The sequence below is a fragment of the Stegodyphus dumicola genome, chromosome 12 (assembly GCF_044657685.1).
Source record: "Stegodyphus dumicola isolate Sdum_Otavi_A_Nest chromosome 12, ASM4465768v1".
NCBI classification, from domain to species: domain Eukaryota; kingdom Metazoa; phylum Arthropoda; class Arachnida; order Araneae; family Eresidae; genus Stegodyphus; species Stegodyphus dumicola.
The window spans coordinates 67994864-68013041 of record NC_140779.1 but is presented as its reverse complement, the minus strand read 5'-3'; the positions used below and the strand labels follow the sequence as shown (position 1 = coordinate 68013041).

Here is an 18178-nt window from a genome sequence, read left to right as displayed (position 1 = left end):
TTTAAAAGTACACTGAACTGGTCGCAACTTACATCTGATATTAGTAAATTAAAACAGCTTTTTACTATTACAAAAATAGATAAAGCAACTAATAACTTTTAGCATTATATGAAAACAATTCTACACTGAGATTATTCATAAAGAACTTCTCAACGCAACTACTTATCAATCAGCCAACCTTACAGAAACATCTATAATAAACAGGATTAAAACTTTTCATAAGAAACTCAATATTACTTTCAATACAAACTACAACAGATTTACTAATCTTTATGCGATTCCCAAATTCCATAAAACACCATTAAAATTTAGATTTATAGCTAATGGAACTAATAATTACAAGAAAAATATAGACTATTATTTTTCAATTCAACTTAATAAAATCTGTAAATTTATTTTCAATGATTGTAACACTAATCATAACTATTGCTGGATCATTCATAATAACACTCCTGTCATTAATACCATTCATACCATTAACATCCAAAACATTAACTGCTATGATTTTGAAAACTTATATACCTCACTTCCTCTAGAAGAAATCTATACCAGTCTAATTGATCTACCAAAACTTTTCCCTAATATACTCAATATCATGACTCTTGACAAATGGAAAACCTACCTAAAATGCACACTTTTTCATAACTACATCAAGTTTCAAAATCAACTTTTTAAACAAGTAAGAGGATTGCCAATGGGCTTACATTCCAGCACCTCGATCTGTAATATCTTTTTATTTGTTAAAGAATTTAACTTCCAAAAAAATCTACAACCACAAGAGTTAAATTACTACAAACACACCTACAGATTTATTGATGACCTTATTACAATTAACAATTTTGGTAAAATTGAAAACTCCGACATTTATCCGAATTGTCTTAAACTTAATAAAACTAATAATTCACAAAATAGCATAGACTTTCTAGATCTTCAAATCATTAACTACAAAAAAATTTTACTTTTTGACAAAACAAGAAACTTCAATTTCAATACTAACAAATTAATAAATTGGAACTCCAACATATCCAAAAAAGTAATTAACAATACTATAAATTAATCAAATACAACGAATTAAAACTATATGCACAGATACAATAGATTTACAACGCAAAATTTTAATCCTTATCAAAATTCTCAAAAATAATCTAATTCCCTTTCAATTTATCAACCACTGCCTTAAAAGAGCAGGCGTTAAATACTCACTCTAAATCATTTAACTGATAGGGATATGATAATTTATTCCTAAACCTGAGAAGGCGGTATAAGTTGGATGACTGTCAGTTGAAAGATTTGTATATAGTGTAATTACTCAATTGTATATATTGTAAAAAGCTAATTGTCTTCAGACATATACTGTTACTATACTGTTACTAAAAAAATGGGCCTATTTCCTGCCTTTAGACTGTCTACTAGCTCTTGGATAGCGAAAATGCCTTTTTCCTTTCTTAAATTCTTAATCATTGCGACACGACAATTAGCCAGAAATTAATTAATTTCCATTCACTAGTATTTATAAAAAAAAAAAAAAATCTTAACAGACGGTCTCTGTCAGATAAGAACTCCACAAAATACTTCCCTCAAAAATCCCACCCACTACCATAAATTTCTTCACCCAAGTCTTACCGACTGATATAATTCAAAGCCCCTACTGCCGCTAAGAATTTTCGGACACCCTACACTTCTGAGTCAGACACGAAGAGAACACATTGTCAACTCCCCCACTAGAAAGAATGTAAGTTACTTAATACCTTTCTGGCCTTTATATCTTCATGTACATTCACTGATCTTATTTATATTATTTTCTATTTTATTTTTATATTATTTTTATGTTCTCTTTGATTTGTTTTTACAAAGTTTGCATTATTTATCTTTTTTATAATCTTCTATGTTTATTTCAAATTTACTTTGATTTCGATTTCATAATGACAATTTCCAATGTTTAATTTCTACAAATAATATAGTACTCAAATACATAAAGATGATAGTGTCGGGGACGATTACTCGAGTTTTACAGGATTTCTCTACAGTAATTGATTTTTACTCCAAATTAAATTGACTAAAATGCTTCATGAGAATAAGTTCTTTGAGTAACAACTATTCGCGGAAATATTTGGCCTGACTAGAATTGCCGGTTTGGCTTTAACTTATAACTCGAGTAAAGACGAAACACTTTCATATTTACGTATTTTTATCAATTATTGATCATTGAACGGGAGTTGGTTTGTTCCCCTTGAAAAGTCAACTAATTTCCGATCAATGACAATAATTACATGTTTTAATTTTTACTTTTACAATTGTAATATTATTCTTCGTGATGATTTAACTCCAGTCCCCGTTAAAACATTATTAACATTTTGCTTTCAAATTACTTCAAAACCTCTTTCAAAATATAACTTACCAGTATGGATGAACACTTTTAAAATAATTCTACTTTAATTAAACTTAGGAGATAATATAATCAATTAATCAATACTGTTTAGGAAATAAATTATTATTAACTAACTTTGCAACAATTGCGCAAGTAATAATAACTTGTATTCGCACTAAATGGATTTAAGTTCATACAACATTTGATATGCTAAATAGCAGCTATTAGCGCTATTTATCTCTTACCTAATGTACCCACTTTATATATTATCTCCAACCTTTTTAAGTTTTAAAGTTCTTATACAAAAACTTTACTGTATTGAAGGTTAGCAGCCTCCTTACTTTTATATCTTGCTAGTTTAACTCATATTGAAATCACTAAATGTCATTCCACTAGATGACAAACTTGAAAATTTAACGCCATGCCTGCTACAGGTAAACCCAAAAAACAATTTCTATGAAAAACATTTAACTGTATTTACATGATTACATGCAGTACTTGACATATTAAATATATAGGACAGACTAAAAACAATCTTAACTTTCGAATCAATAACCATAGAGCTCAAATCAAAAAATTCAACGCACAAAAAAATAACAGTAAAATAAGTACACCATCACAACTTAATACAGCAGAATTAGAACACTTTAAACACCATGACTTCAACTCTATTCAACTTCAGATACTAGATATAATACCCAATCACAAAACACGAATTTTTCAGGAATCTCTCTATATACTAAAACAACGTTCACTTTATCCATATGGACTTAACACTTATATACATAGTCATAGAGATACTTCTAAGAAGTCTATTTTCAGCCAATTTAAACTCTACAGCATCAAAACGCAGAGAGGAAAAAGAGGAAGCAAAATAAAAAATAATGCGAGATTTTTATCCACTTTGGATACACTTGCATTGAAAAAACAATTGAAATGTTTTTCTGACTCAGACTGCTTTCCCAAGAAACTTCTCAACTGCTTACACTCCTGTACTAATAAATTCCTTATCAAACTAAAAAAATTCATTCAAGAAAGCTACGACGACATACAAATCATTAAAGACATGATTCTTGATTTTAGTCTTTTCAGACTCTCTAATAGTCTCACTCAACGCAAAATTTATTTTAAAGTCAATTTTCTGCATCCGCAGTTTGACAATATTCATTTCTCAAGAATCATCAGAGATTGTAAAGATTACTTCCCCGCAGTTGACACTATACCAATGATTGCATTTAAATATCAAAGGACCTTAAGCAACTTGCTTACTAACCACCATGAAATAGATGAAACTGCAGAATGACATTGTAAGACACCAATTTACAGCAATTACGTAGATTCTCATCACCAGCACATAATTACTGGCAACCTGAATATCATACAAAACCATCAACTAAAAACACTAATGAGTTATGGTACAAAATTTAGACCAGTCAGAAACATGACTACAAATTACTGTTACAAGACTTTCGAAAACAACATCAACGAATTTATAGTTAAAGCAAGCTATCAACTGAATTTTCCCATAGATACCTTCTTAAAATGGAAAGCTAAAATTCTTCAACGCATATCCACAGAAATCAGTCACCTCAAATTTAAAAGTACACTGAACTGGTCGCAACTTACATCTGATATTAGTAAATTAAAACAGCTTTTTACTATTACAAAAATAGATAAAGCAACTAATAACTTTTAGCATTATATGAAAACAATTCTACACTGAGATTATTCATAAAGAACTTCTCAACGCAACTACTTATCAATCAGCCAACCTTACAGAAACATCTATAATAAACAGGATTAAAACTTTTCATAAGAAACTCAATATTACTTTCAATACAAACTACAACAGATTTACTAATCTTTATGCGATTCCCAAATTCCATAAAACACCATTAAAATTTAGATTTATAGCTAATGGAACTAATAATTACAAGAAAAATATAGACTATTATTTTTCAATTCAACTTAACAAAATCTGTAAATTTATTTTCAATGATTGTAACACTAATCATAACTATTGCTGGATCATTCATAATAACACTCCTGTCATTAATACCATTCATACCATTCACATCCAAAACATTAACTGCTATGATTTTGAAAACTTATATACCTCACTTCCTCTAGAAGAAATCTATACCAGTCTACTTGATCTACCAAAACTTTTCCCTAATATACTCAATATCATGACTCTTGACAAATGGAAAACCTACCTAAAATGCACACTTTTTCATAATTACATAAAGTTTCAAAATCAACTTTTTAAACAAGTAAGAGGATTGCCAATGGGCTTACATTCCAGCACCTCGATCTGTAATATCTTTTTATTTGTTAAAGAATTTAACTTCCAAAAAAATCTACAACCACAAGAGTTAAATTACTACAAACACACCTACAGATTTATTGATGACCTTATTACAATTAACAATTTTGGTAAAATTGAAAACTCCGACATTTATCCGAATTGTCTTAAACTTAATAAAACTAATAATTCACAAAATAGCATAGACTTTCTAGATCTTCAAATCATTAACTACAAAAAAATTTTACTTTTTGACAAAACAAGAAACTTCAATTTCAATACTAACAAATTAATAAATTGGAACTCCAACATATCCAAAAAAGTAATTAACAATACTATAATTAATCAAATACAACGAATTAAAACTATATGCACAGATACAATAGATTTACAACGCGAAATTTTAATCCTTATCAAAATTCTCAAAAATAATCTAATTCCCTTTCAATTTATCAACCATTGCCTTAAAAGAGCAGGCGTTAAATACTCACTCTAAATCATTTAACTGATAGGGATATGATAATTTATTCCTAAACCTGAGAAGGCGGTATAAGTTGGATGACTGTCAGTTGAAAGATTTGTATATAGTGTAATTACTCAATTGTATATATTGTAAAAAGCTAATTGTCTTCAGACATATACTGTTACTAAAAAAATGGGCCTATTTCCTGCCTTTAGACTGTCTACTAGCTCTTGGATAGCGAAAATGCCTTTTTCCTTTCTTAAATTCTTAATCATTGCGACACGACAATTAGCCAGAAATTAATTAATTTCCATTCACTAGTATTTATAAAAAAAAAAAAAAAAAAATCTTAACAGACGGTCTCTCTCAGATAAGAACTCCACAAAATACTTCCCTCAAAAATTCCAAGTCCCACCCACTACCATAAATTTCTTCACCCAAGTCTTACCGACTGATATAATTCAAAGCCCCTACTGCCGCTAAGAATTTTCGGACACCCTACACTTCTGAGTCAGACACGAAGAGAACACATTGTCAACTCCCCCACTAGAAAGAATGTAAGTTACTTAATACCTTTCTGGCCTTTATATCTTCATGTACATTCACTGATCTTATTTATATTATTTTCTATTTTATTTTTATATTATTTTTATGTTCTCTTTGATTTGTTTTTACAAAGTTTGCATTATTTATCTTTTTTATAATCTTCTATGTTTATTTCAAATTTACTTTGATTTCGATTTCATAATGACAATTTCCAATGTTTAATTTCTACAAATAATATAGTACTCAAATACATAAAGATGATAGTGTCGGGGACGATTACTCGAGTTTTACAGGATTTCTCTACAGTAATTGATTTTTACTCCAAATTAAATTGACTAAAATGCTTCATGAGAATAAGTTCTTTGAGTAACAACTATTCGCGGAAATATTTGGCCTGACTAGAATTGCCGGTTTTGGCTTTAACTTATAACTTGAGTAAAGACGAAACACTTTCATATTTACGTATTTTTATCAATTATTGATCATTGAACGGGAGTTGGTTTGTTCTACTTGAAAAGTCAACTAATTTCCGATCAATGACAATAATTACATGTTTTAATTTTTACTTTTACAATTGTAATATTATTCTTCGTGATGATTTAACTCCAGTCCCCGTTAAAACATTATTAACATTTTGCTTTCAAATTACTTCAAAACATCTTTCAAAATATAACTTACCAGTATGGATGCACACTTTTAAAATAATTCTACTTTAATTAAACTTAGGAGATAATATAATCAATTAATCAATACTGTTTAGGAAATAAATTATTATTAACTAACTTTGCAGCAATTGCGCAAGTAATAATAACTTGTATTCGCACTAAATGGATTTAAGTTCATACAACATATTATATATATATATATATATACATACTCAAAACCTGCCTAAAACATCGCAATTTAGAGAATTACTGAAAGCGGTAGTGAGAATAATTAGAAAGCACCATATTTACTTTCATGCAGTAAGAGTTATAATTTTGGAGCTCCGTATTTTTGATGGCCCACTACAAGCTGCATGGAGAAGCCCACCGAATACTAGTAGTTTGTCTCAAGTTTGGTCTTCAATAAATAGGTTGGCTGTATGGTGTTCTCATGGTTCTTTCCCATGTATAATATGAATATATACCAATGTCCTTTAGAAAATCCTCCACAAAGCCTGTCTTGTCCTCTCTTGAGACAAGCAGTCCTTGCATGCTTTGTCATAATTCATTAACCCTCCACGTGGCTAACTGTTTGACTCTAAAATCCTAGTTTTCCAAAATGGTATAAATAAGTGGTTTTTCTTAATTGCAGTTTTAAAATGACGCTTTCACTTTGTAGGTTGATTCCTTTTCTCCTAATATGCACCCTATTTTAGTTGGTTGGGTTTAGGTCAAAATGCATATCTATGTACTTAAAAGTATCATATAGTAAAAGTTCAATATTTTAATTTTCAATATTCAAATAGACTCAGCCACTTGGAAGGTTCACATGTATTTGTATTTCTGATAGTGTACAATGTGTAGGACAATAAGTATGTTAATTCATTTTGATATCATTTCTGATAATTTACAATTATGTAATTCTTTAAAATTTATTTTTTACTTACTTATAACAAAAGTTTTAGTTTATAAACTTCATAAAATCTGGACATTAGCACTTACACAGAAACTTTAATATTGTATATGTCTTTTTAATATACAGCTTACATTCATATTATTATGTTTCTAATTAAGCACAGAAAGGTGTAATCATCTGAATGTTTTCCTTTATTATATTCTTGCAAAGATTTTAGTTAGCGGTCACACTTTGTGCAACGTGAACACACCAATAGACAGACTAATTTTTAGTTAAATACTATGGTGAAATTTATAAACATATAAGACCAGCAGCTGTGATCTGTGCAGATAGTCAGAGAAAATTATCTTTTATATGTTCAGTATCAGTCAATAGCCCTGATGATGTTAATACAATGAACTTTTGATCAATCATTTGAAATAATGCATGGATGTGCCTGATAATCCCAAAATGATACTGAAAAATTTTAATTAATAGTTGCTCAGGTGCTACAAAAATATACTAGGCAGAGACTATTAACAAATGACAACAAGCATACTATATAAAAAAGGTTTTCATAAAAATAATAATATTTACTAGTTTTCAGTTTTTCCTTTGAAAAACGTCTCTTATTTTCTATGAGTTATGTTGACATTTTTCGAGTTAACATGGCAAATGCTCAGCAAAGCTATGATGTCATAAAATCTAATTTTAAACCCAACATCAGGAATTTTTATGCCCTGGGGAATCAATGCAGTTGACAGGCTGTATTGATTAGATATATTAATAATTCAAAAGTGAAATGTGCATTTATTTAATTGCCACTTTTAGATAATTTAGCAATGAATATCTAAAAATTAGTGTCCTGAGAAAGCAATTTCTCAACTTTTTTTATTGCATACTTAAGATGAAAATAATTATAATTTGCACCCCATGTAATGTACACGATCATACACTCACAAGTGATTGTGAGCTTACTTCTTTGGCTTACCCATGAGTATCAATTTTATTAGTTTCATTTTTACTAATTTTAATTTTTTAATTAAACTTTCGTGCAATTTTAATTAATCACATATTTAGGTTTAATTTAATTAAAATGGTTTGAACTAGAATAGCAAGTGCATTTAAAACTTTTGTTGCATTATTTTCAGTTCTTAGTTTTCTCAGGAAGAGTGGGGAGTTTTTTTTTTTTTTTAACATTTGTTTTGGGGGAGGGAGAATTAAAATAGGGGCATTGTTAGTTACTTTATAAACTTTACTCAAAGGAATTTCTCAGCAGGCTGTGAATGGAAGCAGTTATCTCATCATTCAGCCTTTGTTGTTGAGACAAAAATGTTTCTGTTGTAAAATAAATTGTGCGTTCTTGTGCTTTTAAAAGCAGAGGAGCCATGTGGGCTTTGTTACTGGTTGTGTGAAAAAGAAAACAACTGGCATCTTTGTTTCACTGAAAGTCGCAGCTGACAGATAAATGGATTTCCAGAATGGAAAGACATCAAATGAATTCTTTTCAGGCTGCAATTAAAAGGGCAGGATAGACTATGTCTTTTGTATTAGAACCTCCTTATTTTCAGAAGTTGACAGAGGTTTTGAATCATTTGCAAAGGTGTTTGGTAACTCAGTTTGGAGGTGCAAAGGTGATGGTCTTTGTTACAGCAGTTGTGTTCCCATTGGTTTGGGAAGGGAGAAAATTCATCCATTTGGTCAAGCATAATTTTAACTTTTATCTTTCAACCTGTAGGATTTAAGTGGGCAATTAAATCTACGAGGAAAGGAATTTTAAATCTTAATTTAAGTGCAATAACAAACAAATATGTAATTTTTTGGAAGTGGATGACTGTTATATTGGCCTTGGCATTCCCTGTTTGAAAGGATGAGAATGTCCAAATTAGTGGTCAGGTCTTTTTTCTTGTTTTCCAGGCTGAAAGGTATCAAGTTTGATGTCCCTGGAGTCTTAAACCACTTGTAACTTTCAAAGATCTTTGTGTTAAGTATCCAGTTTTCCCTATCATTACCTTGTTGATCTTGTAGTTTCAGAATTCGAAGACAATTTCATTCTTAAAGTGTAAATAGAGCCTTGTATTTCTTTGAAATATTCCATAGCTTTGGGAGACTTCTTGGAGTTATTTTGCTTAATTTTTATAACAATGTGTCTGAAATGAAAAAGAGAGCTGACTGTAGAAGGAATATGAAAGCTTCTACAAGAATTTGTGAAATGTTAAATTATATAACATCATAAAACAGATTATCATAATACTAGATACTGAAGATGGCAACTAACTATCTTATAACTTCTTCCCATTCTTTCGAAAACTATATATACTGCAAAATTTTCTCCTTCGGATTTGAAAGCTTTCTCCAGCAAAAAATTTGCAGCATGAAATATATATGAGCAATATATGGTACAAGTCATATGCAAACTAAACACAGCATATTTTAAATTCTTGTCAGTTTTCACTCTTAAGCATTCTGTTTTTATGCAAATTTTTATCATTTATTAAGACTTAAAATTTTAAAGTTTTTAATCATTTGTGTAGCATTAATTTTTTATTTTTTTAACCATTCCATCTACAGAAAAACTTTTACAGAATTTGAATAATCTCAATAAAATATACATCAAAACAAACATTACAAAGAAATGTGAGAGTAAATAAACTTTTGTATTTACTGCAATATTTGTATGATAATTCTTTGTTTACAAAACAATGAACTTTTTTTTTTAAATTCAAGAAAATAAGCTCATGAAATCTATAAAAAAAATTTTAGATACATTAAATAAATGAGATAGAGAACTGACAAATAAAAAAATGTTTAAAAAACTAAAAATACCTAACAAATATGAAATATGGGGGAATTTTATAATGTAACTTATGATAATACGACAGAACTAATTTTTGTTACCACTTTATAAAAGCAGTTTGGTTAAGATAAATTAAATTTTTTAATAAGTATTTTATAAGAAAAGTATGTGCTATAATATGGAGAAATAGAATGAAATTTTCTATAATGGAAACTTACATTCTCTTTTGCGTATCACTGAGTAGTCTAATTTGGAATCAACTGTACCTTTAAATTTTCCCTACATAATGAACACCATCTAACAGTTTAGGCATTAATTCCTACACTTTCCTTCCTTTTGTAAAGAAAATGCACCTCTTTCAGGATGAATCAAGTTCCATAAAAAGGCCACTGTTGCAAACACCAAGGGACTTCTTGAAAAGGGGAAAGTATGAAATATGAAAAAGATAGTCTGGTTTATGACCTTACAGGTACCACTTCCCTGGCCTTGAAAGGTTCAGCAAAAGTGCTAATTTAATATTGTTTTTCTGTAACAGAATGAGTAGCAACCTAAAATCATATTGAAATTTGTATATCACTCTACAGAAATGACTGTAATTAATTTTAAAAAGGTTTAAGGAAGAAAACTAGATCCAGTCCACCCAACTATCTTAAATATGACAATCTAGAAATTAATAAATACTGTTAAATCTTTTATGCATTACTTTTGTTATATTTTGTGGTTTACTTTGAGTCGCACCATTTGTTTGAACTGAAAGGTTTTTAAAAACTCGGAGATTTATTGACTTGAGATTATTTATAAAACACAATGCAAATCTGTGTAGTACAGCATTTATTAATTTTGGATGATTTGTTGAGATGTGTGATCCTCTGAGTATGTTGACGAATATGCTAAACTTAGTTCTTTTCATTTTTAATATATTTGCCTGGCATCAGTTGTCAGTATTTTGCAGAAAGATATTAATAATTAATATTCAAAAAGATTATTTGATTAAAACCAATTTCTTTTAATATAACACTTTGCATATCCCTTAGAGTACATGTAGCACATTCTAGAGATCTTTGTTCTAAGTGAATGTTTATGCTTCGAACTGGCACTATCTGAAATAAATTTGGTACTGCTCTGTTATCGGGACCGGAGTCATCAGCAAATGTTTTGCTAAACTCACCAAAAGATTGGTTCACACGAAATCAGACAGCCGAATTGCAGGTAGACTGTCAAAGTTGATGAAAGTATGTTTTTGCATTAAAAAAAAAAAAAAAAAAAAAAAAAAAAAAAAAAAAAAAACATTGGTCATATTTTTCCCCAGTGGGTGTGTGGTGTAATTTGCCAAGAAACAAAGGAATGTTTTTTAATTACTGTGCCTAATCACTCTGCCAAAACTTTACTATTGCAGAAATTACTAAATTATTATTGATGGCACTATAATATACTCTGACTGTTGGAAAGGATACTCTGACTTGGAAGAATAAAAAGAAGCTGTGTTTGAACATTTCTGCATTAACCATAATTTTATTGATCCTGATAAATGGTTGTCATATGCAACTAATGAAAGGTACGAAATGGCAAAATAAACTTCGTCACACTGGCCATAACCAATTAAGATTCTTTAGTTGAGTATATGTGTCAGCAGCAGCATCCTAAAATGGAAATGTTTTCAGATATTTTAAATAATATCCAAAGTTTCATGTCTCCACATTAATCTTAATTTGCTAACCAATTTTTTCCCCCTGATTTCTTTGGGAAATTACTTAATTTACGTTAAAAATTTATAATTTTATAAATATCTTTTTCTGTTGGATTTTTCTTCAACTTAACAATATCATAAATATTTTGCTGATTACTTTTATGCCTCAAACTTTTTGGCATATCATCAGCTTTTGGCGATATCTGAATCTGGTCTCGATAACAGTACAGTACTGAAGGTACTCTTCTGTTATCAGAATAAGATTCAGAAATGTATGTCAACATATGTACAGATATGTAGGTGCATATAATCTGTGTATATCATAGAAAGGGATTTGTTATATACAGAACAAAGTTCGAAATCTGGACTTGTCAGGACTTTGGCGATTCCAGATTTGGAATTTTTCTTTCCAGATAATAGATAATCAATTTAAATCTGGAAAGATGGTATGCAAAAATTATACAATTAAAAATATGAAATCGTAATTTATGAAATAAATAACAGCTATGTTCTAAAGGGCATCAAAATTTACAAAAAAAGCTTAATATTTTTTGTTTGCTTTATCAAACATTTCTTTCAGTGTAAGTTATTTAAGCTGCTTCCATAAAAAATTCAAAAAGTTCCTTTTTCTTATGTCATATACAGTTGACTTTCCAATGCCATATTTCTCGCATAGTGTTGGAGACAGATATGCCTTTATCCATTTTTTGCAGCAATTTCACTTTTTGCTTAATGGACATCGAAACATGGTTTCGCTTTGTAGATCTTTTGGCAGCTCCAGAACTGGAATTTTTTTGATATAATCGAAAGTTCAAGCTTAATTTTTATAAAACTGCTATAATAATAACTGTCTACAAAAAATAATAAACTCGATCAAATTAGAAAATTAAGGAGCAGTGCAGCTTGCTACATTAACTGAAATGCCTTAGAATCAGTTAAGATAATTATAGTAGCATCCGTTATACATTACTGGCTGTGTATCATACATTACTGGCTGTGCAATATTGGCGACGAAAGCCAGGTTATTCCGCTAAATTTTGTCTTGCTCTTATTGCATACTGAATTAAGCCTGAATTGTATTAGTTATTTACTATATCTACGGTTATTTCTTGCACATGCTCAAAACTAATCTGAGTCCTGAATGAATAAACTCCCACATATACTTATGGCTTCATCTAGGGCCGACGCTAGATACCGCTTGGTGCACTCTCTAAATTCTGCTACAAAGCGCCTTCCTAAGTTCTAAATTTTCCCCGCGCCTAAACTTTGGATCACAGTGCTTCCCCCCCCCCATCTCTTAATTTTGCCGCTCGGTGCTTCACCAAATTCCAAAAATGTCTTCCCTAAATTCTGCCGCCGCTTCTGGGTTTCTAATGAGTAACATATCAGTTATTCTTAATTAAAATAGCATTAAATGTAATCTTTTGGCCTATGAGTTTCATTAACAAAATCTATTTTTAGCATATGAAAAGAAATTTGGCTAATCTTTAAAATATGGTAACAGGTAGTTTGGCGACATTTTGGTAAGGCGATAAAGGTTACTAGCTAGGACTTTAGCGGTGTACATGGATAAAGTCAAGGGTGTGCGCAATGCCATTTTTGTACAATTCTGGGATGTTTTTTTAAGTAAAAATAGGTCGACGTGTACATGGATACTGTGTATGTGCAATTCTTAAAAGCGCGACAAGCAGTGGGTGATTCTGCACTTTCTTTCAATTTCGCACCTAATCTTCGGCATGATTAAGCACTTTTGTTCCATAAAAGTTCTAGCATAAGCGTAATTCGGCTAGCAGATTGTTGGGAAAAAATGTTGAGTAAAAAACACATGCCTTTACTTCGTGAAAACAAAATGGCAACCAAAAAAAAAAAAAAACTAGCAGGTTGCTGTAGCAGGGTTGGTCGCCAAATTTTCACCAAGTTACCATAATACGAAGATTAACCAGAAATTTTTGTTGAATTTTTCCTCGTCAATATTTCTTTTTAAAAAATCTATAATCATTGCCAAGCGTAATGTTAGCAGAAAAGATTGCCTTACTCTTGTTATTCAATTACTAATATGAAAAAAAGTTTAGACATCACTGCATGAGTTATTACTAAAGCTGTCATATACAGTCAAAAGTCGTTAATTCGGACACCCATAATCCGGAACTCAAAGCTAAAAACTTTCTGCGCATGCGCCACGTTGACACATGCACATAGGCGTTTACGCGTGCTCGTAAGACCTTTACGACTGCGCATATACGTGTGCGCAAGCGCAGAATACGTTTTCGTGTGCGCGTTTTATGTATAACGGACGGTATAAGCTAAAATTATGTAATTATCTATTTCAGTTAATGTTGATGATTGCGTTGTTCCTTAATCTTCGAATTGGATCCTGCTTATTATTTTTTGCAGACTGTATGGGCAATTTTATAAAACTAAACTTGAACTTTCGATTATGTCAAATAGAATTTCCAATGCTGGAGCTCCCAAAGGATCTACAAAAAGAAAGTATGTTTCGAAGTCCATCAAACAAAAAATGAAATTGCTGCAAAAAATGGATAAAGACATGAAGAAGGTGACAGAGAGATTAGTGAAAACGAAAACATTTCGATTGACAAGTTAGTCGGTATTCTCGGCACAGTAATTACGGGACTTGAACAGCTGAACTTTGTAACTGAACAAGAAATTGTCTGTTTATAGAATTAAAGAGAAAGTATTATCACATAAAACGAAGCAACTTAAACAACTTACATTGAAAGAAATGTTTAATAAAGTAAACAAATAAATATTAAGCTTTTTTATTTGTAAATTTTGATACCCTTTAGATCATAATTGTTCTTTATTTCATAAATTACGGTTTCATATTTTTAATTTTAGAATTTCTGCATGCCATCTTACGAGATTTAAACTGATGATCTAAAATCTGGAAAAATCGATAATCCGGAATCGCCGAAGTCCCGACGAGTCCGGATTAACGACTTTTGACTGTATTGATAAACATGTTGCGTTGAAAGCAAAATATAATAAATAATGACTCACCAGGCTGGCGTCAGGGATATAAAATAGGTGAATGTTTCAGTTTGAGATGTAATGCCAAGCAGATACTCAGCTGCGGAGCCAAATTATTAATCTCACAAATTTATGCTTATACGATTGTTTTTTCATAACGATGTATTTTATTTATTGCCTAAGTGAAATTATGAATCAGAATTTTTAAGTGAAAATGTCCACACGTTTTATTATGGAAGGAAAAATCAAATGCGCATGCGTAAAGCATATAAAAAAAAAGTTTGTGGCTTTGATGTCCGGATTTTAGATCCTTCCGGATAATGGACGTCCGAATTTCTGACTTTGTACTGTATATCCATTCATCAGAGTAGGGTTTGAATGTAACAGCAAAATTTTCCTATTCCTTTCAGTGACATAAAAATTAAATTTTACTTTTTCACCTATTAAGACCAAACTGATTTTATGATTCTTCCAACAGTTTTTAGTTATATATGCTGCTTTTTAAAATCACTTCAGTAATGATTTGCCGAAACTGGTCTTAAATGTTTCTAGGTTAGGTTAGTTGAATATGAAAAAGCACATGAAGGCTATCTGCCTAAGGGTGTCTTCATGGAGGATTTTCTAAAGGAAACTGACTCGTAGTCACATTACACATGGTAAAAATCACAAAAATCATACAGCTAGCCCATTCGCCTGGGAATGAACCTGAGTTGACTTACTAGCATCTAGCGATTGTAGAAATTTGGCCACTCATGGGGTTAAATGTTTCTTAATTTCTTTCAAAATAAATCAGATCTATATTTACAGTTTTATGTATATACATATCACCTCGTTTATACTATATCTTTTTCCAAAGCATAGTTACAATGTTATAAACATTTTACATTTAAAAGACTAGAGATATATTTTTAATAGATTTAACAATTTTTAATATATATATTATCAGTTTTTCAATTTTCCGCGTTTATTTTATACAATTAGCCTTATTTACAGAAACACAGTTCATTTAGTCTATTTTATTTTAACAGTCAACTACTTAATAAATAAACAATAAAAAAAATATTTAGCCATTACTGTTTTGTACATCAAAACGTTATAAACATATGGTTATCATGGATTGTTCGGTAAACATATGGACGTGTTCCAGCACTTTTTCAAGGTCTTTTTATACCTAGCAACTTTTTTTCCCCTGCTGCGGGTTTCTAAAAATGTAAAAAGCTTAGGTTTAATCACACTAATATTATTTAAAAACTACGTTTTAAGATACTGATATTTTCTAGAGTTTTATGTTATTTATTATATTAGTCATAAACTACCGTATTATTTCTGGGAGCTACCAGTATTATTTAATTAGTAAAATAGCTTATTTTTATTTTTAAAAAAGTCGCTGAAAAATTACAAACCTCTTCAGTTGGCGACTGTGTTGCCTTTTTCTTGAATTCCTTGCAGTTAATTAAATTGCCCGTGTTTATTATTATGTTATTAATTTGATTGGGTAACATTATATAATTTACAATATACAAAGAAAACCAAGCGATCAACAAGTGTTGATATTATTGCACTACTATTGCGAACACTTTCGAAACTCGTTATACGGGTTTCCGGGTTGCCAGGTTTTCTCCATCTGTTTTTCTTTCTGTTTAATAAGTATATTTTGATATATCAGAAGATTCATTTTAAAGTTATAATTTTTCAAAACAAGATATTTCATTAAAATATTAATTATTATGTATTTTAATACGTGAATTAAAGAAGAAATTTCAATATTTTATAAAAGAATCACAGAGAAATCATCTTTCAATTTATAGTTAGCTTGTTTAATTTGGCAACACATCGCAAAGAAATTTCTTTGTGTTGTGAAACTGGTTGAATTAAGCTGAAATATGAACGCAGTCAGTAGACCTGTGTCTGAAATCATAAAAAATCGTGATGTTGAAGAACCAAAAAAGCGAAGTAGGGAAGATTGGCGTAAAGCTAAAGAATTAGAAGAAGCAAGAAAAGCTGGAAATGCGCCTGCTGCTGTAGATGAGGATGGGAAGTATGTTTTTCATTATATGCTCCTAACATTTCCTAGAATTTCAACATAGCATTTATTAAAATCATACCAACTAATTAAACCGTTAGTAAAAATTTGTCTTTGGACTCATGATGAAATATTGTATTTATTTATTTGTGATTTACTGCAAAAGACAGTAATACTTTGATTGTGCTTGGCTACTGCTGAAACTTTCATCAGGATTTTGATGACATATCCGGTAGCGTTTTAAAATTAGAAGTTCCATATGTTATTTTGGTGAAAATGTGCTTTAGCCCACTGCTTGGCGATTTTCAGTAGTGAAGATTTTTTGAAAATCGCCAGTAAAATCTCAGAATACGTTGTGTAAACAAAGTTGCTAAGGCGGAGCTAAGTGACGTCCATAAATGGGTGCGACGTCACAATGTATTCTCTATAGATATAGAAATAAGTACTATAAATATAGAAATAATAAATTCTTTATATTTTAAGTTATAATAATGCAGTAAGTGAATTGTACCAGTTATTAATTCCACGCTGGCACAGCTTTAGTATTAGTCCTTTTTGACGATAAATTTGTTTGGCGACATTTTGGAGCGATAAAGGAAAAATTATGATAACCTTAGTAACCCTAAATACTGAGCTTCAAACATGCCGCCATTTCTGTCCACGTAATTTCAACGAATTTGATAGGTATCAGAGCTTTGATGGCAGGAGGGATAAATTGTGTGTTTTTCTTAAAGTTACTTTTGTGTTAGGAAAGCACAACATTTAAAATATTTTTTAAAAAGCCAAATTTTTGATAGTTAAAACTGGTGTTTTTAATATTACATCACATGAGTCTTGATATTTTTTCATATGTCAACTCTGCATATTACTATAAGCTCCACCCCCCCAAGGGAAAAAAAAACACATTTTCAGTAGCATGAGGTAAACTCTTGGTGTTTCCTTTGCTAAGGAGATCAAAATTATCATGGTCTAAAAATACTTATTTACCTCATATTAGAACTATAGGGATGTGTAATTGCATGAATTCATAGGTTCAAATCATGACCAAAATCAGGTTTCATTATTGCTTTATTTTTTTTATTTTCTTTTAATAACAGAATCTAAGAAACTAAAGTAACATATACTAGTTTGAAATGCATTTATTAATCTTTTGTAAATTTCATTATTCATAAACATAAAAATTAACCTTTTGTAAATTTAAAATATTAGCTAAGTACTAATATAATAAAATATAAATATGAACTCATTACTCATAACATAATAATTGTCATAAATTCATTTACAGTAGTGTTTCAAGAATTTATCATAGCAGTACTAGAAATATTGAAAATTAGAGAAAGACTGTTTATTCTGATTAAGAGCTTGTTTTTTAGGATTGTTATTTAGTCTAGATCGAGTTTTGTTGACAATCCGCCATTTTTTTCCGATCTTCAAAACCGGGTCTACCTTGGCGACCGAA

The 18178-nt window shown here is 30.2% G+C and overlaps 2 protein-coding genes across 5 annotated transcripts in view; one reads left to right on the top strand and one right to left on the bottom strand.

Moving 5' to 3' along the window:
* The window catches only part of Gclm (Glutamate-cysteine ligase modifier subunit), a 98109-nt gene extending 81804 nt beyond the window's left edge, over window positions 1-16305 (bottom strand). The window contains exons 1-2 of one of the 4 annotated variants that reach the window (XM_085806522.1): window positions 16100-16257; window positions 15771-15898 (exon numbers count right to left, since the gene is read on the bottom strand). In XM_085806522.1, the coding sequence (XP_085662648.1) occupies window positions 15771-15782 (12 nt within the window). In that variant the 5' untranslated portion in view covers window positions 15783-15898; window positions 16100-16257. Of the gene's footprint in view, window positions 1-6638; window positions 6764-15770; window positions 15899-16099 lie in introns of those variants that run through there. The other 3 variants (XM_085806521.1, XM_085806520.1, XM_085806523.1) reach the window with 3 other exon arrangements.
* Window positions 16306-16539: 234 nt separating this feature from the next.
* Slu7 (Pre-mRNA-splicing factor Slu7) overlaps window positions 16540-18178 on the top strand; it is a 72321-nt gene continuing 70682 nt past the window's right edge. The window contains exon 1 of the mRNA XM_035356457.2: window positions 16540-16734. Coding sequence (XP_035212348.1) covers window positions 16580-16734 — 155 coding nt within the window. The 5' untranslated portion in view covers window positions 16540-16579. The remainder of the gene's footprint in view (window positions 16735-18178) is intronic.